This window comes from Seriola lalandi, unplaced genomic scaffold, assembly GCF_002814215.2.
Source record: "Seriola lalandi dorsalis isolate HSWRI2012SDOR001 ecotype SW California unplaced genomic scaffold, Sedor1 jcf7180002054654, whole genome shotgun sequence".
Lineage (NCBI taxonomy): Eukaryota > Metazoa > Chordata > Actinopteri > Carangiformes > Carangidae > Seriola > Seriola lalandi.
In genome coordinates this window covers 1,033,516-1,057,817 of record NW_019525207.1, presented here as the reverse complement: position 1 = coordinate 1,057,817, position 24,302 = coordinate 1,033,516, and the positions used below count along the sequence as shown (strand labels likewise).

The following is a 24,302-nucleotide window of genomic DNA, read 5'->3' as shown; positions in this document are numbered from 1 at the left end:
CAACGGGGAGCGTAAAAGAGAGGCGGGGACGCGGGCGCGTCGTTTGCAGAGTCAGCGGTACTGTTAACCTACTATCATCCGCTGATGTGAGTGTGAAAGAGTGTGTGAGTGAGTGAATGAGACAGAATTAATATTACTCCACATTTCCACTGTGCCAAAATAACAGAAAAGTTTATTGATTTCACGACAGAATGAGTTCTAAAAACAGATTCCTGTGTGACAGGTTTTATTACAGTTGGTTGACTACAGGGCTCCTGAGCCTCTCATGTGTTAAAAGTGTGCCTGTCCTCCTCTCCCTCATCCATCGGGTCAAACAGGGTGTCCACCAGGTCTCCGATCAGAGCATACACCTGTCAGATAGATCCAGATTTACACATAGGATGTGCATATGACTGTGGGAAACCTCAAACTACTACTACTCCAGTGATTTAGTGTTGCACTTTCTTAAAGTTGGGGGATTCACTAGTGGTAGATAAAAAAAATGGAAGCAGCAGAGGCGAGGACATCCTGATTTATAATCCCTGTATGGGTCAAGCTCCAAAAATACAGAATCCTACATTTCCCACAATACAAGTGGATGGTGCTTTTCATTGGACCAATGAAGAATGTTAAAAAAAAAAAATTAAAGATGCAGAGATATCCTGACTTTTAATCGCTAGTGTGGCCCAAGCTAAAAAAAAATGCAGAATCCTGTATTTCCCATTATGCAACTGGGTGGTGTCTTTCATTATTTCAATGAAAAATGGTCATCAGGGTTATTTTTTTTAAACTTCTGAAAGCTCATGCAATATATTATACAACTCTTTAGAATTAAAAACTGTATTGTAGAGATTATTAAAGGATTCACCTTCTGGTGCAGGAGCTTTGTGTAAGTGTTCATCGCCTCCAGCTCTACATCGGAAGGTTGCTGATTGATGCTCTCTGGATGGGTATCAGTCAGTGAGGCAGGCTCATTCCCTTGCTTTTCCTTTTCCATGATGCGCTTCCCCACTTCATCTTTTCTTTTCCCCTTCTTCTTGCTCTCCTTTGTACGCAGGGTAGACAGATATGAAAAATTTACAATTTACTGATGAATCACCATGGACTTTTTACTGAGCATGCAGGATGATGATATTACCAAAATGAGTTGGTTGGTAAGTCGTTTTGTGCATCTTATGTGATGACAAACTACCTCCCACATATTTGATGGCATGTAATATATTTCATGTTCTGTGCTGGTTGATTTAATGTATATCTGTGTGTGTGTGTACCACAGATGGCTTGGACCAGTCCAGGTCCTATTAATTCACACCCTGGGCACACATTTGGAGAGCAGGTGCACATTTTCACACAGTGTTCTGTTACCATGGTACCCTGTGAGTAATAGGCTGTACTTTACCTATGATTCAACCATCACACAGTGGAGAAAAAAAACACTCAGCAAAATACACAGTCAAACAGACAAGAGTGTGTCTGAAGTATATTTCTAAATGTAAAATTACATCTTTTCTGTACTTTCTACAGCTCACAGTAGAGACATGAGAAGAGGTGTAAAAGGTCCAGAGCCAGATTCACATCCAGAACATTGTTTATGTGGCGACTAACTGAGCTACAGGACATGTCATCTCATCATCTATAGCTGAACAACACAGTCAGTGTCCTCATTAGAGTTTTCACTCCCTGTGCTGACGATGGAAAGTTGCTTAAATTCAGATTTGTGAACGGGACGATGCAAAGTTCCTGGGTATAATGAGTTGGGTGCATGGAGGATGGGAGCAGGGAAATAATCATCTGCATTAAAATGAATGGGTATGAAGCGACATTTGCTCGCTCGTTATCTCACCCGACCAGTGACACTGCAAAAATATGAATGGCCACTACCATACTCTATTGCTAAGCTACTATAATGGCTTCTCTGGGGGAAAACACTGGATTGGGAGCATTAGTTTCCTACACTTAGTGGAAAGACGGAATAAGGGATGCCTGGTAACCCTCTTTCAAACACACACACACACCCACACAAACATACACACATACACAGACACACACACTCAGGCTAGAAAATAAGCCAGTATATGTATATTTGAGAACGAGGCAGTAAGAGGCCGAGTTGTGTGGAATAGTAACAAGTCAATCGTAACAAAACAACAGAAGCCTGGTGAATGGCAGATAAATGAATGACAAACTGACAGCTTGTTTGAAGTGGGAAAGATGACTCATGATTGGAACAGCTGAAAGTCAGCTGAAGTGATGTGTCATGTCTTAAAAAACATGGTACTTCATTCATGCCCATAATTAAAATACTTGTGAATCTGCTGCCTCTCAGTGGCAAAACATTTTATAATTCTCCATCTTTGTGTTGATGAAGGTGAGTCAGCTTCACAAACACACATATCCTTTCCCCTCACCTCCACTGATTTTTCAGTTGTTGGTGACTTGGACTCTCGTTTGCTGTCATCTTTAAATCTGGACCTGGCCCCACTCCTCTCCTCTTTAGCAGCTGCTCCTCCCTTTTTCTCACTCTTCTCCTCTTTGTTTATATTATCAGCCAAATCTGTGATGTAACAACAGTAGTAAACAGCATGGATTCAATACCCTCACCAATGTATGTCTGAGTGAGTGTCGGAGTCTCACCAGCGTCAGAGATTGGGGATTCATCCTTTTTATCGATCCATGTTTCTCTCTCTGGGAGGCCCAGCAGGTTTCTGAGCCTCATGGCCTCACCAGCCATGGTGTCCAGAAGTTTCTTCCACAGCATCTGTCTGCAGGGGGCACCACACACCACCATAACCTCTGGGCTTACTACACTGAGTGTGCAGTGTGTGGGATGCTATGAAAGAAATGCTACATGACTCATGTGTGTGTATGCCTCACCCTAAAGCTGCTGCTGTTAGATGGGCGTGTTCCGGTTCAGAAGGTTCAGACAGCTGCAGAAGTAGAGAGCTGAGCTGGGCCAGGCTCTTTTCTCTGGTGATGGTGTCCCGAGCTGACTCTTGTTCAGGCAGAGACAGCACAACCTTAAGTGTGGGAACAAATGAATGGATAAATATGTTACATTTTTAATGCATCATCATAGTATGAAATTGTACAGAAGCTTGCACTCTGCATTTATATAGTCTACATCCTTGAATCAACCTGCTACACGTACTTTCCTTGCAATGACCAAGTGTTATTATGTAACACATCACTACATTTTGTCTCTACCTGTCGGAGAGTATCAACAGAGAGGTCCCAGGTGTGGCCTGGATTTACTTCTTGCCACAGTCTCTTCAAGTCCTCCACTGGCTGATGAAGATACCGCAACTAAAACCATGGATCGAGTTAAACAATCTGGAGCAGTAGGTTATAGTATGAACATGTGAACACAAGAGCCCCATGAAGAGACAGTACTATCACGCTATAGGATGATAAACGCCACTATCCCCTTTTAACAACGACGATGCATGTCATTATTTTTATTCATTCCTCAACAGAAGAGAAGAAATATGCATGCACCATATAAAAGGCCAAAAGAGCAGTCATGATCCTAACATTTGGTAAAGCTAGATGTCACTTTGTAAGGAAAAGTCAGTTCCCCTCAATTACAGGTTAGATGAATTGATGATGATGAAGAGGAAGTGGTATTTCAATCTTAATGTTTGGTTACACTTTCCAGTGTTGTTTCCAATCGTCCCATCCTTCCTATATCTATCAGAAATTAGCTCAGCAAACTTGTGAGACAGACATGCTCTAAATTCACTAGAGACTAATCTTATCAGCCCCCCAATTAACCCAGTTAAAACCAAGTTCCCACTGCACTGCCATGGCAACATAACCTCTTTTGTACAATGTAGAGGCAACAGTGACTGGTTTAAGGTATTAGCAGTTACAATCTATAATAAGTTAATGAGCTATCAAGAACTGTGATACTGTAGATCAAAAATATAATTGAGGAGAGCTAAATGATTGGGGAGTGAGATAAATTCAGGTTGGGCACGGGCAGCCATAATGGTTCTGATCATACTCTCGCCTACACACAGCGAAATGTCAAACATGATGAATTGGTCCATTAACGGGTCATCTCAAACTGAATCAAGTGATGTGGAGATTTAGACTGAACTAAATATGGACAAAAAGAAAATAGTTTGATGCATCAGCAGTACATGGAATCAGGCCACCCTGATGCATAATGAGCAACGTGACTCCAGCTACATTTCAATCAAAGAAACTGAGACCATTTTACATTTCAGGAGCTTTCTTTGTGCACACTGTTGATGTCCTAAGGGGGTTTTGTACAAAGAAGACTGTAAAATTCTATGTGGAAATTGCATCCACCTGTGGGATTTACCTTGGGGTTTTTGTTTCGAAATGTTTGCACCTCAGTGATGTAGAGCTCTGCAGGAGAGCTGGGTCTCTCTGGGGTAAGGACCCCACGCAGCACCTCATACACAATCGACTGACACATTTTCACCGTCACTATCTTTTCCAGCTTCGTCTGCTCGTGCACACACAACAAAAACACAGACATAACAAAGAAAACATATGGGTATCTTTTAACGAACACCTTAGTGCCATGTGTGTTTCTGTCTCTCTTTCACACAGTTGTACATAGTTTAATTGTAAAACTACCTCTACGAAAAGTCTTTGGTCTGCAGTTTTGTCCTGGTAAAGAGCTACTCCCTTCAATGTGACCTGCATGGAGGCTCCTTGCAGCAGCATAGGGTGGGTGTTGAGCTGCCATAGTTCAGTTTTGATGCCTGGCTTCTCTGACTTGAATATAAACTCCAAAAGCTGGGTTTCACCTGGAAGGATCACACCTGGATGGGAGGGGAAGCAAAATGGAAAGCAGAAAGGCAGGTTGAGTACTGGTTGACTGACATATAGACAAACAGTGTATGACGTAAGAGTGGTGGCAGCAGGTGTCTGATTATGTGTGTATGTGTGTACCAGAGGAGGAATTGAAGTAGAACTGCGGGTTCATTGTTTGTGATTGCAGGTTAGGAAAGCTGTGTGGAAAGGGAAGCTGATGCCAGCTGTAGAAGATGGCTGTGCTGCCCTCATTGTGTAGCTCCAGGTGGGACGAGGCTGTTTCTCCAGTCAGGGCCTCAAAGAATATTGTGGAACTGATTCCTACTTCTCCCTGAGCAATGAGTGTTGGAGAATACAAAAGGGACAGAAGAAGCAGAAGAAGAAGAAGAAGAAGAACAATAACAAGAAGAAGCCATATTCCTGTCAGTAGCATGATGTTAAGCTACTGACAACAAAACAAACAACAACAAAACATTTTAATTTACAGTGCATCTGCCCCAAGATTTAATGGGTTCATCCCTGGCCCATGCACAATGCACTCACAGACCAACTCACTGTGTAAAGGCCAGTCTGTACCTGGTTAGTGGAAGAGTTTCCAGTCCAGCTAGCAAGCTGCCCACAGAACCTCAAGGCAGGAATGAGTAAAACATCTGACCGAGCATCATCATACTGTTCCAGCGGATCACTGTGAAAGACAATGAGACAGAAATATCACTCTGCTGTTTTGTATTAAAACCACACCAGTGTTTCCAGGTTGTTTTAGTAGAGACCTGGACAATTAAAAGACTGCTTCTTCTTTCCATCTGGGAAACAGCAAAACTGTATCACAGCCAACATCTGGAAAGCAGTGGGACAGACGCAGCTCAGCTGACAAAATCATTATTTCATGGTTGTAATGTGGTCTGACAGAATCAGCATAACTTATTATTGACAGCCACTGCTCTGTATGATCAGCTATATTCCCATTTAAAATGAGTGGTCACAGAGGGGGTTAAAGGTCACGGAAAGTTGTCTTCTCAACTTTACTGAATGTAATGCAATGTAACTCTACTGCCATACAGCTCTGACCGTCACGCAGCCTACATCATTGTTTGGAAAAGCTACTTTTACCCTGTACACCCTACAACACCAAGCCAGCAGATTTGGAGACTTTTGGGTGAGACAAACACAGTTTTAGTCTGGACAGAAGACTGAAAGTGAAAGAACAACATGGGTTTCTAAATTACACCAGCTTGGTGTGGAAAGAGTCTCAGTCTGAGTCTGCACCTCCCCAAATAAGATGATCTTATCATAAGATGCTATATTCAAACGCTTCTTGTCAAGCTTGAATTTAGTTTTGCACCAGGAAGCTGTCCTCAAATGTGTCTATAATACATGTTGTGACATGTAACTACAACACACTGTGGACAACTGAGTCCCAGGTTAATGGTAAATATGTGCATTTAGTAATACAAAAGTAACTAAACTAACAACATACAGTATCTATGCTGCTAACAAGAACTAGCAATGGCGTTTATGTCCGGCTTCCATTACTTACAACACAGTTTGAATGACATACGGTATACAGTATAGCAGCTGATTGAATAAGTTGAATGCATCATCAAACTAATGACTCACATACACCGATTGTGTTTCTTAGTGTATTTGGAACAAAGACAGCATTATTGGCCTGATCTTGACATATCTAGTCTAGAAAAAGACTAAACAGTTATCTCTTACAGGTTCTCCTTCTTCTCCTCCTTGTGCATCTTCTCCTCTTCTTCCTTCTCCAGTAAGGGAGTACCACACACCGTGACAAAGGTGAATGTCTTGCCAGCGCCTATCACCTCCAGTCCGTCGATGTCCTGTATTCAAAATGACACAGAGTGGTGCTTTTCAAGGAGAAATTCAGTTGTATATGTCCATTCGACACTCTGGTTCCTTCCTGTTATTGAAAAGTAATACCCAACGTCCTCTTCGGCTCAACATCAATAGATACATATGTCCTGTCTACTCACATCCAGAAAGTACAGACACAGAGGACAAAATTAGGTGTCTGATGAAGCCTTCAATAAGACACGACGAGGTGTTGTGGAACACACTGTCCAGGTATCAATGGCAAACTTAAATCATCAAGGTGTACATGCACTGTCCTTCAGCCTGTTCCAACTCAACTGCTGAGTGAAACATTTCCATTCATATTTGTTCTGTACTTTATTGTAGCTGCTTTACCAGCAGAACTCTACCACAACATTATGGAATAGGCAGAGTGAAACAGATCCTCCTGTAGTGCAAACCTCTCAACATTTTTCAGTCATTGCTTTCTCTCCAATCTCCCTTACTATTTACCTTCCTCTCTTTTGTCTCTCTTGACAACCCCTCCCTGTCCCCTTCATCTTTCTCTCTCTGTGCACGTATGTCATAAAGCCATGGGCTAGTCAGCTGCTGACAGGACGATCTGTCTCTTTCTGTGTGTTTGTCAGAAGGTACTTCAGACCTCAAATCGCCTCAGCATCACACCACCAGCACCACAGAACACACTGCCAAAGTGTGTGTGTGTGTGTGTGTGTTTGAAAGAGAGCGCAAAGAGGGAGAGATAGGTGGACAAAGATACCAAGTGATAAATAAAAGATGTCATTTGAATAAACCTTCCCATAACCAACACCTGTTACTTAGTGTGTTAATAGGAGTAAGTGGGAACTGGCTGTGCAAAGAAGTGCACATTTGTGTTTATTTGTGTTTAAGTATTTATCCCAGAACCTCCTGCCCCTGCTGATGGAGTCATTGTAATGCAGAGACAGCAGTAAAGCAGGCTCTGTCCCTTTTCTTAGGCTCTGGTACCCCATAGATCTCAACAGAGCTACTCTATGACTTGACACGCTCCAGATTTCATAACTGTACCTTCTCTATTTTAGCATGTATGTGAGCAGACATGAGTATTTATGGAAAGGCTGCAGAGCTTCATTAATCTCATTATGCCTGTGCGTACTGAATGTACATTTTGCCAAGGGCGTAGGTTTGTTTGTATTTTTGGTAGGGACATTTTTCTGTTAGATGGCCAAAATAATATGTGCTCTTGTTCTTTATCTCTCTTTTCTCTTTACTTGAACATGTGTTTGCTGATATAACTTGAATCTGGACGAATTAGTTTGATGTATCACGATTTTCTCCCCGTTTTTAAACAGACATTTTAGATTTTTTTTTTAATAATAGAACGCACAGACCAAAGTTGCTGTATAGATCTTTCAAATAACATAGAAGGGAGTTAAAATGGCAAGACTGTTTTAGATAAATATATTGGCAGGGACAATTCAGCAACACCTTGACATTAGTAGGGCTGTGCGCCTTGCCCATTTGCTGTGGTTTGTTCCCTGTACAGAAAAGCCAGAACAGTGTGCCCAAAGCTGGATGATCACAGGCTGTTTGTGAAGATACAGACTGATTATGAGCAGCTAGCAGCTCCAGCAGCAAGAGACAGAGTGTCCTGAGGGTGTCAGCAGCTTCAGTGGGCTGTGTGGTTGGACGTCGAGTGGTCCAATAATGAAGCTGCTTGTGTTGAAACAAAAGTTGCATAATCAAGACCCGTGCTGTGCCCATGGAATTAGGATCTTGTTCACTGTTAGAGAGAACTGACAACGCTTTAGTGAATAATATGCGATTTAGATTTGAAATTTTCGATTAGATTAGGGGTTTTCAAACTGTTAGGCATGCTTCCTCCTTCCACCATGAGCTTCATCATTGGCACGCAGCTCATGGTGGCTGTTTGAATTAAAAAGCCCATAGCCCCTGATTGCTACAATTTGCATCAAAAATAGCACTCTTTCTCAGAGTCATAACTCAGTCAAATCTCATCACAATGTCTGTCTTAAATAACAACAACAACTCACAGAAGTTCCACAACTTGCCTGAGAATCAAATGAGTAAAATAATAATAATAAAAGTTTACTTTAGCATGAAAGTGATCCAGTGGTAATTGTCTGTACATACATGGGTACATTATAAACAGGAACTGCTTCGGCATACCTTTATGGTGCCAAAGTTTGCCAAAATGTAAACAACTATAGCCAAAAAAAGGTGGTATGCAGAAGGTATGCTGGAGGCAACATACATTATAAATCTAATGGTGTTGTATCAGACAATAACCAGTGCACCCCAAAGTAAGGAAGACTTACAACTTTATATGTTTACTTAGATCCTATAAAGCACCTTGAATAAAAATGTATATGTTAGCAAAAACATGTTGGCTAAATGTAGATTAGATGAGTTTCTTGCATGTGGACTCTCTTTGACTGATCATTTGCCATGCTTCATTGGAAATGTCAACAGGCTGCAACTTTTATATCAGAATGATTCATTGTAACAACCTTCTGTGTACTGAAAATACGTAATACATCCAAGGTTCTACTTAAGAATATTATCCCACAGTTAGTAGACTTTCAAGGTAATATTGATATTGATATTTGAGAGTTGAAGAAATTAGATAAAATTTGTGTTACCGGCTTTTTGATGTCCATGTCCCGTAGAACCTCACCGAGCTCCTGACACTGATGCTGTAGGTATGCACTCTGGTCCCAGGTTCGAGAGGCTGGACGCAGAGTCTCAGCACAAATGATTCCTAGAGGATGAAAATGTTCCCACAGAGAGAATACAGTCAGTCTCATAGAGTGCCTGAATTTGCACGTGAGTGTGTGTATGTGTATGTATGTGTGTGTGTGTGTGTGTGTGTGTGTGTGTGTGTGTTTGTGTTTTTAAGACTTTGTACCATTTCTCCCATTTGAAGCTTGTGTCAGAGTTACTCTTTATTTAAAGTAATCCCCTCAAAAGAGGGAGACTGTGTCCTCCTTTTCTTCTGTTGTTTGGATTCAACCCGTCACATCCAATTTATGTTACTTATTTCAACATGTTTTGGGTTTTCTCTCTTGATCCCTACTGTGATTGTTAGAGGTGGACAGCTTAACTGTCAGAGAGCATTTTTTTTTAACTGGGACACCACTACGTTCCAGGTGCACAAACAGAAGGAAAAGAGTCAAGAATGAGACTGAAAGGGAAAATTGGGACACGGCGTAGGTGTCTGTGTGTACCTGATTCCTGGCGTATGCTGCTCGGTTGTCCAACATGTGTGACAGGTTCCCGTCTGCCCTGCTCTGTCTGAGTCAGAGTGGCTGTGAGGCCACTCATTTCATCTCCATAACGCTGGGGGAGACTCCAAAACTCACTGCCCACACGATAACCCTAAGACATACAAGTTAAGAAAACAATAACACAGATTTTAGATACGAGAGAACTATAATATGAGTCTGACAGATGGCTAACGTCACAGTAGACAAGAGTGTGTCATACATATCCAGAGTGGATGAGTGGCATGACTTGGTTTAGAAATTCCCTCCTCTCCTGAAATTCTCTGAAACGGTTAGCTTGGTTCATCAGTAAATTCTCAACCGGCCTGTCGAGCAAATCTTGACAGAGTGGAGAAGAGCAGCAGATAAATAAAGGGTTAGATAGACAAAGATAAGACATTGATATAGACTTTGGAAATCAAAAGTTTGTTTTTAAAAAAAAGCAAATATCTAGTTCTGTAATTTGCTTCAAATGAGAAACCTGCAGTTGTACACACATGGCTGAAATAATGACACAAATTTGATCTCTGTCTGTTGCCCACCAGATAAAAAGTCCTGCTGCCGTCTGCGCTGCCTCATGTGTGTATGCCAATGTTGCAGGGCATTACTCTGTTTGTTTCTGTGGCCTGGAGAGAGCCCATGCCCTCTTGCCACAGCCTCAGAATGAGATCCCCCTGGGGCCTCAGATGGAGGATCTCTCTGGGACTCGGGTATCTGCTTCACCAGCTGGACGGTGGAGGGAGGACAGACAAAATCAGAAGTGACTAATACAGCAAAGTGAAAATATTTGTATTGCATTTGTTAGTTTGCAGAATGTGTGCTGAATTTACCTCTGTCTCCCCTTTGGCCTCCAGATAACTTCTAAAATCTTCCAAACTACCCAGGATGCTGTGTGGAAGAACCATCCCTTTGTCATCAAACCGGAGCCCTTCCGGTCCTTGAAAGAAAAGTACAGGGATAGAAAAAAATAGAATTTTAGCTTCAAGGATGGATATTATGACCAGAATAACATCTATTTTTAGAGATAGGAAGTTTTTCAGTAGGTACTGGATGCTATTGTCCATGAGAGCAAAGGAATACAACTTACCTGAGTAGCCCTGAGGCTGAGAGTCAGGGTCCAGATTCACTGAATGAATTTTATGCACACAAGCCATGAGCAGTGGTTTCTGATGGCTCTTAGGTGGCTTTGGTACATGGAGCTGCAATCATATTCACACAGTCAGTTACACATACAACTGCTTTAAAAAGAAATTGCCACACATTGTATTCTATTGGAGGAGCAAAGTTATTAACTAACGGTAAACACTACATATGGATGGAAGTGGGTTTACTTTATTGAGCTCCTGTGGGTGACTGGCCAAAGCCTGGATATCCCTGCCTTTAAGAGTAGAGTCTTTGGACTGGTCATCACCCAAGATGGAAAGCTCCTCTGATGTTTTTAGCTTCTTGTTTTCTAGATATGAGAGGAGAGGAGAACAGTGTGGGAGTGTTTCAGTAATAATATGTTATGTCAAACTGGGTCCTACAATACTTCGAATTAGAACAATACTTAAAAGAATACTTAGTATAATCTCTCTCTGTGTAATCTCTACACACAGAGATTATAATGAATTATGTTGCTTATTAGTGATCCCTTGATTTTAACATTTTAAAAAGTGAAAAGAGGCTCCACTTCATTGTGCACGAGGTACATCAGTGCTGACACACACATACACACAGGCAGAGAGAAAGAGATTACCCTGGAACGCTGACATGGTTATGCAATTCTGTTGATTTGTCTTTATCCAACTGTGCCTGATTAGAGTTTCCATGACCACAACAAAAATTATGAGTCCTTGGCTTTTTGTTAATGTTTCACTTCCCTCACTCCATTTTTTCCCTTCTGCAGGCAAGAAATGCTTTTGGTCAAAAAACATGAAATGCAAAAGCGTTTTTATTTCTTTGCATATAAATCTATCAAAAGCGGAGGATATTGGCCTATATACTGTCTGAGATATTGCGTGTTTCTCCCATTTAAGGCATCACATCCGCATAGGCTCATTGCTTCCCACTCTAACTTTATAAAAACAATGGTAGAATGCAATTGGGCATAATAACCCAAGTATTGTACTTAAAGTACTTTTATATTATGTTATACGTCTACATTTATTAGATTACTTTAGTAACTAATTACTTTGCAGTTTCAGATACATTTGATGATATCGATTTTTATCTATCACACTATACGTTAAGATCAGTTGAGACTATTGTTCACTGGGAGGATTTTCATAAGCTAGCCAAACCGTACATAGAGTAGTTCGTTAAAATTAACCCCACATATCAGTTGCAACCGACATTAGGGTGATATATACATTATTACATTAAAAATTATAATCCATTAATATACTGTACATTATTTTGAAGCAGGCAGTTCTACAAATGAGTTCTACTTGATTCTAATACTTCTATACTTCAGTAACATTTCTAGATGCAGGGCTTTCACTTGTTGCATAGTATTTTTACACTGTGGTTTAGGTAGCCTACTATGGTCAGAGTACTTCTTTCACCACTGTTTAAAAAGAGGTTAAGGTGGAGGGAGGGAAAGAGACAGACAGAAGTGAACGATAGATACGGGAAGTTGTAGCTGACCTGAACGACTCAAAGGTCTGAACTCTTTCTTCTCATCGCGTTTCATTTGGTCTAACCATTAAAGTCACGGATAACTAATGTAGCATTAGCACTGCTAACCAAGCTAGCGCTGTGTTTCAGCTTCTAGTATGTTTTCACTAATCGTAACCAAGGCAACGGAGTCTCAAAACCGTGGAGCTACCATAGATACGAATGAGTCCTTTACTTTCTTACTTTCTGTCTTTTTCGTATTAATCAAAATGATTAACAAAACAAGAATAACAATAAGACAAACAAACAAAAAAATTAACAAATAAATAAAAAATGATTTTAAAAAGAGATGCGAGCTTATATAGCCTACAGCTGAGACTGAATCCAGCAGAAATCCTTTTTCTTTCTCTTCTTTCTTTCTTTCTTGTAAATATGTAAATATCATAGCAAAGGTGTGCAAAGATTTAAAAAACAAATATAGCTACATATAATTATAATAATAAAATAATATAATAATAATAACGATAGTAATAATAATAATAATGATAATATAATAATAATAACGATAATAATAATAACAACGATATTAATAATAAAATAATAATTATAATAATAATAATAATTATTATTATTATTCATCTATCATATTAAACTCTTCAGAAACATGCCTATGGTAAATCATGTAAGTAGCTGTATAGCCTACTGCTTCCTCAAAACACAGTGTTCTTCTGAAGAACACAACAACCCCTTCTGTCAATCAGCATGACGCGGATGAACCACGCGGTTGAGGATAGCCTATATAAAGAGAACTGGCATCAGCCTCCGCGCCAGAGACAAGCTTGAGGCCTATAAAACGTAAGACCGCAGTCTACCATCCAGACAAACCCATCTTAGAACGATGGAAATGAGCAGCCTCTCCACCGGCGCACAGACCACCCCAATCCCTGTTCCGCATCAGCTCAGCTGCTCCACCGTAGATGGTTCCCAGTTTCATGGTAATGTGGACGGGCAGTGCGCCGGGTCCTCCAAAGTCTTACTGGCTTACAAAAACGCGTCGCAACACCTGAGCTCTTCGGGGATTAAAGCGGGTTTGGGGATACTCAAAGTAGCCACGTCCCAGTGGAAACAGGAAAAAAAGACGCGCTCGGGGCCCGCCGTAAGGCAACTGTCCGCTGCCAACAGCAGCCATCCCTGCAAGAGATCCCCACTGGATCAGCTGGCGGCTCTGGTCCTTCATGGTCAAACCCGGCAACATCAGATTGGCCACGAGCACCGACAAGATGCCCTTTGCTCCACCAAGCCGCAAAACTGTAAGCGCATCGTAGTTCTTGGTGCGCCACGGGTAGGCAAGACTTCCATCCTGAGAAGATACCTTCGGGACGGATTTGTGGAGGATTACAGTCCCACCTCCGAGGATTTCCTCAGGAAACTGTTTCGTATCCGCGGGGAGACCTACCAAATTGACATCCTGGACGCGTCCAGGGAAAGGGATTTTCCAGCCAAGCGGCGACTGTCTATACTCACTGGTGCGTATTGGCTCAGTCTTAATCTCTGTTCTGCAAAACTTTAAATTCCTTGTCAGTTTTTTATTTGTTCAAAACAGAAGAATTGCTGTAGGAGGTGATAGGTGCATGCGTAAATGCTGAGCTTAATTGTCTCTCTTGAAGAATGCATGCTATGCATACAAATTGTTTTTATTGTTTTTTTGCAGGAGACATTTTTCTTCTCGTATTCAGTCTAGATGACCGGAGCTCTTTCGAAGAGGTGTGCGCCCTGCGAACGGAGATCCTTGCTGCTAAATCCAAACTCACCAAATCCTCTGTGCCAGAGCAGTGCGCACAGCTGCAGGTTCCCTTGTTGGTCTGCGCCAACAAGGTGGATCTCCTTGAGTCTGAGAGAGAAATATCAAAGGCAGAGGTGCTCCAAGCCCTCGGTGATGACTGTGCCTATTTTGAAACATCTGCAAAGGACAGCACTAATCTGGAGAAAGTCTTCGAGACTTTGGCAAAGCGAGGCGGTCTTCCGACTGAAACGGGTCCCTCTCAGCACCGCAAAGTCTCCCTTCGTTCTTACCAGGCGATACGGACTGGCCGTGTGGCGGGGAGGGGGAGCCAGACGCCGGGGCGCGAAGATCCATGCGGCGCCCTGTACCCACTTGCACGTCGGCCGAGTTTTAGCACTGATCTCCGAAAAGTCATTGGACCAAATACGGGAAGGAAGCCCGGCAAAGCACGGGAGAAATGTCAGATTCAATAAGAGTCAAATAGACTATGAGACGAATGAAGAAAGGCATCGATGTCCCCTAAAATATAACTAATGCATTATGGTTGTGTAATTATATGCACGTGAGTTGTTTTTGAAATAAAATCTTTTAATAGTATAATGGCTTGCTTATTAACACTGGATCTATCTATCTATCGATCTATCTATCTGGTGTGTGTGTGTGTGTGTGTGTGTGTGTGTATGTGTGTGTGTGTGTGTGTGTGTGTATGTGTGTGTGTGTGTGTGTGCTGTCCATCCGTAATGTGAAGGAGGAGTGGGAGGATGTTGAGTCAGGAACGTCATTATTTGATTATTGTATGACTATTGCATAACCTATACTCAGAAATCTATTAGCAACACTTTCTTTCGCCCACACTTTTATGTCTCTTCCTCTGTGTGTGTGTGTGTGTGTGTGTGTGTGTGTGTATTGTTATTGTCAGTAGTCCCACACATACTAAACAATCAGATTAAAGCTGAGGTTTCCAGTTGGCATATACCTTTCCATCCTACACTGCTCTATAAATGATTTCTCAGACAGGCTGGCCTCTCAGTGGACTCTTCGTGCCCACCAACCATGGATCCACACCGGTTATTTAACTTTGACGTCCATGATGACTGTTAACTCATTCTTGATTTAGTGCAGCTGAAGAAACCTCTGTAAAAGACATAATTTGATGCTTACATCTCATCTCCCAAAGTGAAGCAGGGCAACAATGGAGACATGAACTCCATTCACCATACAAGGTGAAACATTAAGTTACAAAGTTTTATTCATTTACCATGACACAGTTTAATAGCTTGGTCTTTATAACAAACCTATCTCACAGTCATTTATCTCTTTTTGAAGTTGTGAATAAGAGTGTGCTGCACCAAGTGAAGGTCACTCGATCCTATAATGCTGGAGGTAATGTAGACGCGTTTCCATGGGCACTGCTTTTGAGCTCACACTGAGAATCATTTGGGCAGCAGATAACACACCACTCTGCATTACATTTACAACAGACCTTGCATGATCCCTATGAGCAGTGTTTTGTTTTTTTCCCCTGTGTGCCCATTCTTATTAAGTAAAATAAAAAAAAATGACACTGCTTCTCATATACAATGACAAATGGATCGATGAAACCGCTCCGACATTGTCACATAAAAATAGCGAAAAAAGTGCTAACTCTCAAACCCCTTCCTTACGCATTTAACTTGATAATCACACAATGTCACCACTGAGGTCCCATGTGTATTTTCATAAAAAAAAAAAAAAAGAAAAAAAAAGTTTCTTTTCTCACAGGGCTCTAATTCGTTACCATTGTAAAGATGTGTGGTTTGGCTATGTGAGTCATGATGCCTGAAAGCCTCAGAACAATGTGTGTGTCTGGGTCAGACAGACATTTGGGGACCACACACAAAAGCTACTACTTTGAGTAAAAAGAACTGTTTCTAATAACGCATTAGGGAATAGTCAGGCTAATATCCACGAAAATGGAATATTCCGTGGACAAATAAAATGTATAATCACATGAAGACCCCTAATCTATTGTGTGATTCAAAGGATGTGCAGTGAAAGTTGTTCCCTATAACCACTGGTCCTGAATCTTCAGGCATCAGTTCACCGGGCTCAACCAAAACACAGCTTGTAAAGCTGCAAGCTCGCTCATCTTCTGTTCCAAGAAAACCATTTCTTTCCAGCCGTCATTTCATCATTGTGTATTATCCTTCTTTCTTATAATTCACCAAAAAGATACTGCCTGTCAAGCTCTCTGTTCTCCTGGGCTGCAGTTGACAGTTATAGTGGGGGCAGGTTTACAGCTCAAATTTCTTTGTGTTTTTTAAAACAATGGCTCCTTGATTTCAGACAGGTAGACAAACGCTGGCCTCTTTATAGGCAACTGCAATTTTTTCAACTAAGATGTCAACTGTCGCTCCATGAATTGTTTGAAAGGGCCTTCTCCGGCTGACTTTTGAATGTTTTCACATTTTCATTTTCAAATGAGAAAGCTCTGAAAGTCTGGTCTTAGATATGCACTTGATAGCTACATACATGATGCCATACAAAAAAAAGTAAAAAAGTGGTCTTGAAAGGAAAAAATGTAAGATCAGACTTATTTTGATCTAAGATTACCCACGTTCAGCTGCTTATACTGTATTTATCTATATGTTTTCAGTTGTAATGTTACAAGAGGATAAGGACTAACCAATGTGTTTAGCAAATGTATAATGCTATCTTGCATAAAGAGTTTGGCTGTGAATTCTGAAGTAAAAACTTCAGTAAACCCCATGTTCAACAAAGAACAAACAGAGCTGCTAGCAGTGTTCGAAAAATGGCTTCCAAACAGTGGGAAAATCCACTGAACAAATATTGTGCTCAGTGGTCTTGGTAGTGATGCTTGGTTTCTACTGTCGACAGTAAGCCAGACAGCCGGGCATGTTAAAAGCTGCAGCTTAAGTTACAGCAGGTAAACACACTGTTTAATCCATTTCTTAGATGTCCAGAAATTAATTTCTATGATTGGACAATTGCAGTCTGGGGGAAGGGTTTAACGAACAGTCAATCAGTCAGTGCAATAGTCAAGACAAATAGAGAAACTTAGAAACTTCACACATTTTCTTTCTTCTTTTTTATTAATGTTTAATTTATTCTGAGGAGTTATGACTGTTAGACATGATTGTTTATCTGTCTCATGCAGTGTAGCCAATTTCAATTAACTGTGCAGCAATACTCATGTGATTCATACCAACCAAGCTAATTTAATTTGATTCAAAAAACATCTGTGAAAATTTCATTTCAGCAAAAGATTGAAAGTGAAAGAAACATATTTTGTAGGTGAAAATATGTTTTCATGTTTTCTGTCTCTGCAGTGAGGGAGTCTGAACTTTCCTTTCTATGTGCTGTCGCATGCTGGGAAGTTCACATTGCAGGAAACTGCAGCCATTTTCACCCCCGTGTGACTTTATTGCACGTGCATGGACACTTTTTCTTTGTTAAAGCAATCACTGCGCACACACACACACACACACACACACACACACACACACACACAGACTACTGAAACGTGATGCTGTACTCTACTCAGCCATTTCCCTCACTGGAGGATTTGTTATTCTGCAGGTAGCTAAGGTATAAGACCCCAAGTTTGAGAAACTGGCTGCATTTTTTTTTTTTTTTTTACATTTTGTTGTTTTACATTCTGTTACCCTCACATTTCCATGTTTGATGTTGCACACATAAAGCCATGCACAGAAATTAGTAGGTATTCAACTCAACATAGACATATTGTTTTATTAGGTTGGCTATTAGGTTAGGTATTAGTTTGGATGGTCTGAATTAGCAAGTTGTGACTAATATTGTATTTTTACCAAATGTTATAAAATAAAAGAATCAATATGTCTTTATTTTAATTGAGTTTCTTCCTATTTCATTGATGTTTTAAGGTGTTATTAGGAGTTTGCCTTGTTTTGTTGAGACCTTGGACTGGGTTGGGAGCTGATACTGATGTGTCCTACAAAGCCCCACTTGAACATTGCTATTGAAAGGTCTCTTCAGGAACAAGATTTTTATATAAATATGTTAAACTTCTGTCACGTAGTCTAGTATGACTACAGATGTTCTAATGTTGAATGAAGTAGACAAGTAGGATTAAAACATCCACTCTTGACTTTCTATGACTCCATACACAGAGTAGAAGTGTTAGCATGTGTGCACCTAGTGTATGGAGAGCTGTGTTTGTCAACAGTCCAATCAGTCACTAGTTCACAGCAGCTGGGCCAATATCATGGGATGGAGGGAGGCAGGCGGCTCGTCACGCAAATAGATGAAAGAGAACTGAAATGATAACAACGGAACAAGCGTGCGCGCATGCACACACACACACACACACACACACACACACACACACACACACACACACACACACACATACATACACATGCACCTGGATGACTCCCTTCTCTTGTTAATCAGTCTTTTCTGGTTGGTCTACTCAATGAGTGTTTGCCATAATTGCTCCAAAAGGTTATTTTCTAAGAAATTAAACTCATTTTATCGATAATGAAGTGAAACCTCAAATAGTTCAGCATCATGTTATGAGAAAAGGTGGGTGTGGAAATTGCGAGATGGAGTTGCATAAATTTCCAAGGCATCAATGGAATACATTAAATATCTGTTTTTTAAAAACCTTTTAAATTAGGACGTTGAGTGGCGCAGTTGGTTGAGCAGGCACCCCATATGCAGAGGCTAAGGTCCTCGCTGCAGTTGGCCCAGGTTTGAATCCCGCATCGGATGGCCCCTTACTGCATGTCTGTTCTCTCTGCCCCCCATTTCCTGTCTCTCTTTACTGTACTATCAATAAAGGCATTAAAAAAAAAAACCTTTTAAATTACAATTCTACCAAAAGAAGCATTTTCTGGTATTTTTTCTTTTAAATCTGTTGTTGTCATTATGTTTTTTCACATTGGAGGAATTGAAATGTAAATCAGGGCAAAGATACCACTCCAGGTAGGGACAATACTGATATCAATTATTTAAACACACTGGAGCGATGGTATTAGAGAAGTGAAAGCTCTAATGAATAATATGAGGTGATTACTTGTTTTTGTAAGGAGTGGAAACTGCTGTAATAAACCTCATCGCCCTGACCTCAGTATTATGGATACTTGTAAAACAAAGGAGTTAATTTGTGCCATATCACAACAAGGACTCAGGACTTGATATCAAGAAAGCTATACCTAATAAACAGAAATAAAGTGTTATCAATTGCTCTATATGTTCCTGGGATTAGTGGAAGCATGAGAGTTAACATTATTGCACTGAAGAAAGCACGATCAACACCTGAATGTAGAAGTCATTAAACTGACCATCCAGTGAATTCTATTCTGCATGGAAGCATCTGCAGTTGTATTCACATCATCTGAATTTGTTACCCATCTGTATATAAATAAGTCATTTAAAATTTAAAAACAAATTGAAGTTATGGAGAAAAACAAGCAATAATTCAGCTTCTGTTGTACATTATTTATTTTCATCATCAACATCATCATCATCATCTCTCTGTGGTGCAGAAGCAGAAGTTAACCAGGACCCTCAGAGACAGAGTGTGTACTTGGAGGTGTTGACTGGATGTTGTGAGCCAGATGTTTCTGAGCAAACCACCTCACCAGCAGCTGGATCTCTGTCTGTCACCACAGTGTTGTCTGCAAACTGGATAATGCCTCTGGATCACCTGTGTTAACGAGCTCCTGAGACAATGTTAGCTCACATACAGTTAACACACAACATTTCCAGGTCTTTGCTGTACACCAGAGGGATTCAGAGTTTTGTCAAATCAATTCATGAAGAGTTGACAATCGTAAGTCATCGTAGTTTGTATTAATTGGGACTTACTTTCTAAATCTGCCAACCTCGTTAGCAACAAGAATATGAGTTTTAAATGATGTAACTAAAGATATTTGGCTTAAAATACATTAGGTAGAGTTAGGTTGAACTGTGGCTCTCTTAAAGCTTGAACCAAATGAGCCAGGATATTTAAAACTGGGCCAACTGTGTAACAGGTACAGGAACAAACAATAATGAACAAGATGATAATATTATGTGAAAATGTTTTTAAAGGTAAACAATGTGATGGCAGTAAATTCAGGAGTAAAGTACAATTCTTTACATACAAAAGGTTTGTGAAGACAAACGATGTGATAGAGATAATCTTCACCAATCCAATCTTTGTTATTTTCAACATGTGTCTTTTACATTTATTTATTTGTTCCTTTTATTTTCTTCTTCTTTCTTGTAAAATGATTTAAATAAATCTCTGAGATTAAAAGATATTAGAGATTAAAATGGGCATGACCGCTCCACTTTTATCAACACCTCACATTGAGGGGGAAAAAAATAGATTTTCAGATGCAGTGTTGAGTTAAATCACTCCAACATTTTCATTTATCTAAAATATACATTAGAGGGTTGAACTGGCAGCAGGCTGATGGCTGCACCTCTGCTGTCTTGGGGGGTTCAGGAGGAGCTTGATGAGGCCACAGTGAGTGGAAACACTAGAGATGAGGAGGCAGGGATCAAGGCTGTTCTCAGGACAGACTGATGGACAGATATCAGCAGCATTAGATGCAAAAGCTGCGGTCTGGAGGCCATGAACAAGTTCAGGGGAAGTTCCTGAGACTGAGGACTCGGGGGCGGAGCAGTGGACTAGTAAGCAGTTTGTTTACAGAGGGTTTTGCTCACAAAGTGATTCAAAAAATATTGACACTAGTCAGGAGAAGCTTCAATGTACTAACAAGAGCTGGGATCATCTGATGGACATGGTCCAGTGTTGGAAGCTTTTTTCATTGATGTTCAGGAGCAGAGGAGACACAGATTTATGTTTCTTTGTTTTGGTTTTTACTCAGAATAAACTTCTTTGGTATGTGCAGATCAGATGAACTCTTTGGTCTGGCAGGTGATTGAGTTTGAAGGCAGTTACATTTCTATGCTGAGCAGAGACATGAGACTTGGAGGGAGACATAAATCAACAATAATAATGTGAAGCCGTGGTCCAGTTAACCAGGACAAAATAGGTGCAGTGGAAACACCTGGACAACTTCTCAGGTGTATCCTGCTGGATCTAAACTCAGGCAGAGTTTTATCACTGTGTCAGCAGGACAAAGGGACAGCAGGAGAAGCAGAGCGAGAGGACTCAGGGTACAGTTAACATAGGCGAGGTGTCAGGCCTGTTCCAGGAAGTACCTGCTTGGTTTAAACCACAGGGGAGGTTTGCTATGCTAACATCAGTTTAGAAGCACTGCAGAGTTTGTGGTTGTCAAAATAAATGGCTGAATATGGGGGAAGTTTGGGAAGGCGACAAATAAGCTCAGGTAAACTGTTGGAGGAAAGACATCATGGGTGATATTAACAGCTGACCGACAGGTATCAGCAGACCAGAGGGTCTGCAGCTGAGGTGAACAGGCATCAGAAGCATCTTGACAAACTGGCAGACTGAGGAGCAATATAAAATTCCCTGAGCAGGAGGGACACCCAGAAAAACATTTCACATCGGAGGCTTTAACGTGCCGACAGGAGGGAGACACCAAGCAAAAACTAATCAGGGTTTCACTGGTCAAACTAGGTCTGCAGGTGCAGAGGAGACAACGGAGGCATTTTCTTGAACACTAAAGAATGTGGAGGACAGGAAGTAGTACCGAGCCATTTCAACACTTTTCATTGTGGAGGTAGCCAGAAGACACTTGGTGAAACTGGTGGTGGACACCAGCATTGGAGGAAGCCTTGAGGTTGAAGAGGCGAATATTATGGTTTGAGAGGAGTTTGATGAGGCAGCAAGGAGATTCTAGATTCATTAGAGGATGAGGACTAGGACGCAGCACTTTGTTCTGACTATTTACAGACACTTGTATCAGTAAAATCTGGAGCGACTGGCCTCGACTGCAGAATTGTCGGTCGGAGGAAGGAAAGTTTTAAAACAGATAAACTCTCCATGCAGGACGGTGCATTAAAGGCTTTTTCAAGCAGCAAAATGATAATTAAACATTTTCAGATGCAAATGACCTCTTGTGATGAGGTACTGTCATTCATCGTTAGTATGTAGCAACCACCTGCCGACAGCAACCACCTGAAACACCCTAGTAACTGAAAGGTGACTTCTGTATCGTCCACATGCGCAGGATAGCATTTAAAGTTCAGATGAATTCACAACCACCACCGCAAATCCTCTTAGGGAGGAAGATGGGATGGGATGGTGTTCAGTTGTGCATACCATCTGAGTTTGGTACCACAGGGATTGTGTTCTCTTCCTGACCTTTCACTAACCTAAACCATTAACCTTAAACTCATACCTTGACCATTAACCATTATGTTCTGATTATTATTACTAATAATCTATTTTGTGTTTAATGACTTGTTGGTCAAATAACTACTAATAAAGATTCAAGATTTCATTTTTTCTCATGTTTTTTCAAAGGCAGCAGACCCTGAGGAAGGTGTACCAAAGGGCAGTGATGAGTTGTCTCTCCTAGTCCCAGGTATCAATAAGCTGCCACCACTCAAGGTCATCATCATCTTTACCGTCATTCAGCTCTGTAGGATTTCACCTAAGTCTGCTGTTAAATCAAGTCTTGCAATTTTTGTGCAAGAACATGCGGCATGTCGTTGTGCAATGTGCCTGCTCACAATGCCAACGAGGCCAGGTAGTTGTGGCTGTGCCTGCCTTAGGTTGTCCCCAAGTTTTGCAGGGGGGGGGGATCTTACCCGTCATAGGCGAACCAGTCTTCCATACCTGCCTGCCTGTGTCTTTTCCCACACTGAACAAAAACACTGTCACAGTGTTCTTGCACGCTGTGCCTGCTCACAGCGGTGTTGAGGTCAAGTACTCGTGGCTGTACCTGTCTTAGGTTGTCCCAAGGTTCAGCAGGGGGATCTTACCCGTCATAGGTTGAACAGTCTTCCATACTCGACCCTTTTGGTTTTTTTTTAACAAGTGGGAATTTATCAACAACAGACTTTAGTAGGATCTGAACATGCCTGACCTGAGTAGTGCAGGATCAACACTCATGAGACTCAGGATTCTCCCCAGTTGCCTCATTCACCTTCCTCAGGTGAAATATATATTAAAATTTAGGTATCTGCCCTGAAAAGACTGAGAGACCAACAAGCTAACTAGTCAGGTGGCCTGAGAGACCAGCGTCTAACTTCCTAAAAAGGACAAATTGCTGTTCAGTCACATGAGATTATGCAACAAGGTGAAAGGTGAGATGACCTTTGATCTCAAAGACTGTGCACTCGCCACGCTGAGTGGATCAGCCTGTGTCTATCTTTTGTCATGAGGCATGTGACATCGGCTACACCCCACTTTAAGGGGTTAGATTAGTTCAGGTTGATTAGTTGAGGTTAGCCTAGGCTAGGTTAAATTGGGTAAAGAGAGGCTAGGTGAAGCTACGAGTTAGGTTAGGTTAGGTTAGGTTAGGTTTCAACAATGTGGGAAGCAGTAAAAGTTTTGTCACCTTGGTTCAGCAGTTCTGCAGAGCCTCCATGTTATTATTTCAAAATCCTCATCCTTATTGTAAGACGTGTTTTTTTTTGAGACAGGTGAGGAAGTTCAGCTAATTAGCTAGCTCCACTTAGCTTTACTTTGTACAGTATTTAGCTACTACAAGTTTGGGAGTCCATGCCGCATCTTGCATGAGGACTTCCCCTGTCTCCTCGCTGTAGTAGTAGTTGTAAAAAAGAAAACTGCAAGATATGGAAGTATGACTGTAGAGTACGTTACCTCCAGGAGTTAAGAGACATCACATGGTTTTTGTTTCCGGGTGTTACCAGAGTGTAAGTTGAATAAACACCATGTTAAATGTTTGAGCGGTGTAACGTGGTTGCTGTTGAGCAGTTGTTGCTGTTGTGGAATGGCAATGCAGGAGCCCCTCAACAGCCCTGACCCTTAACCCTAACCCTGTTCTCCCAGTGTTGGAGAGCTCAGTGCGATAAGCTGTGTCACATGTTCTCCAGTCCCCAGGTTTCATGCAGCGCCGCAGAGCGGGATCCTCTACTGACAGGTTCTCCAGGTGTGTGAGGTTGGAGTGATCCATGAGGGACCCCCCCCC

At 41.3% G+C, this 24,302-nt stretch overlaps 2 protein-coding genes across 2 annotated transcripts; one reads left to right on the top strand and one right to left on the bottom strand.

Annotated features, from left to right (window-relative positions):
• Positions 1 to 143: 143 nt before the first annotated feature.
• On the bottom strand, positions 144 to 12,877 carry mycbpap (mycbp associated protein). Its single transcript, XM_087177787.1, has 18 exons — positions 11,195 to 12,877; positions 10,951 to 11,062; positions 10,694 to 10,800; positions 10,406 to 10,589; positions 10,087 to 10,202; positions 9,828 to 9,978; positions 9,243 to 9,361; positions 6,487 to 6,611; positions 5,344 to 5,452; positions 4,906 to 5,098; positions 4,588 to 4,775; positions 4,307 to 4,453; positions 3,184 to 3,282; positions 2,854 to 2,996; positions 2,614 to 2,741; positions 2,388 to 2,533; positions 848 to 1,024; positions 144 to 350 (listed from the first exon to the last, which is right to left on the bottom strand). Exons 2-18 carry the CDS (start codon positions 11,015 to 11,017, stop codon positions 264 to 266), a joined length of 2,286 nt encoding a protein of 761 aa, XP_087033913.1. The 5' UTR covers positions 11,018 to 11,062; positions 11,195 to 12,877; the 3' UTR covers positions 144 to 263.
• Positions 12,878 to 13,139: 262 nt separating this feature from the next.
• rasd2b (RASD family member 2b) lies at positions 13,140 to 14,805 on the top strand. The gene is made up of 2 exons (XM_023420630.2): positions 13,140 to 13,987; positions 14,173 to 14,805. Exons 1-2 carry the CDS (start codon positions 13,360 to 13,362, stop codon positions 14,715 to 14,717), a joined length of 1,173 nt encoding a protein of 390 aa, XP_023276398.1. The 5' UTR covers positions 13,140 to 13,359; the 3' UTR covers positions 14,718 to 14,805.
• The last annotated feature ends 9,497 nt before the right edge of the window (positions 14,806 to 24,302 follow it).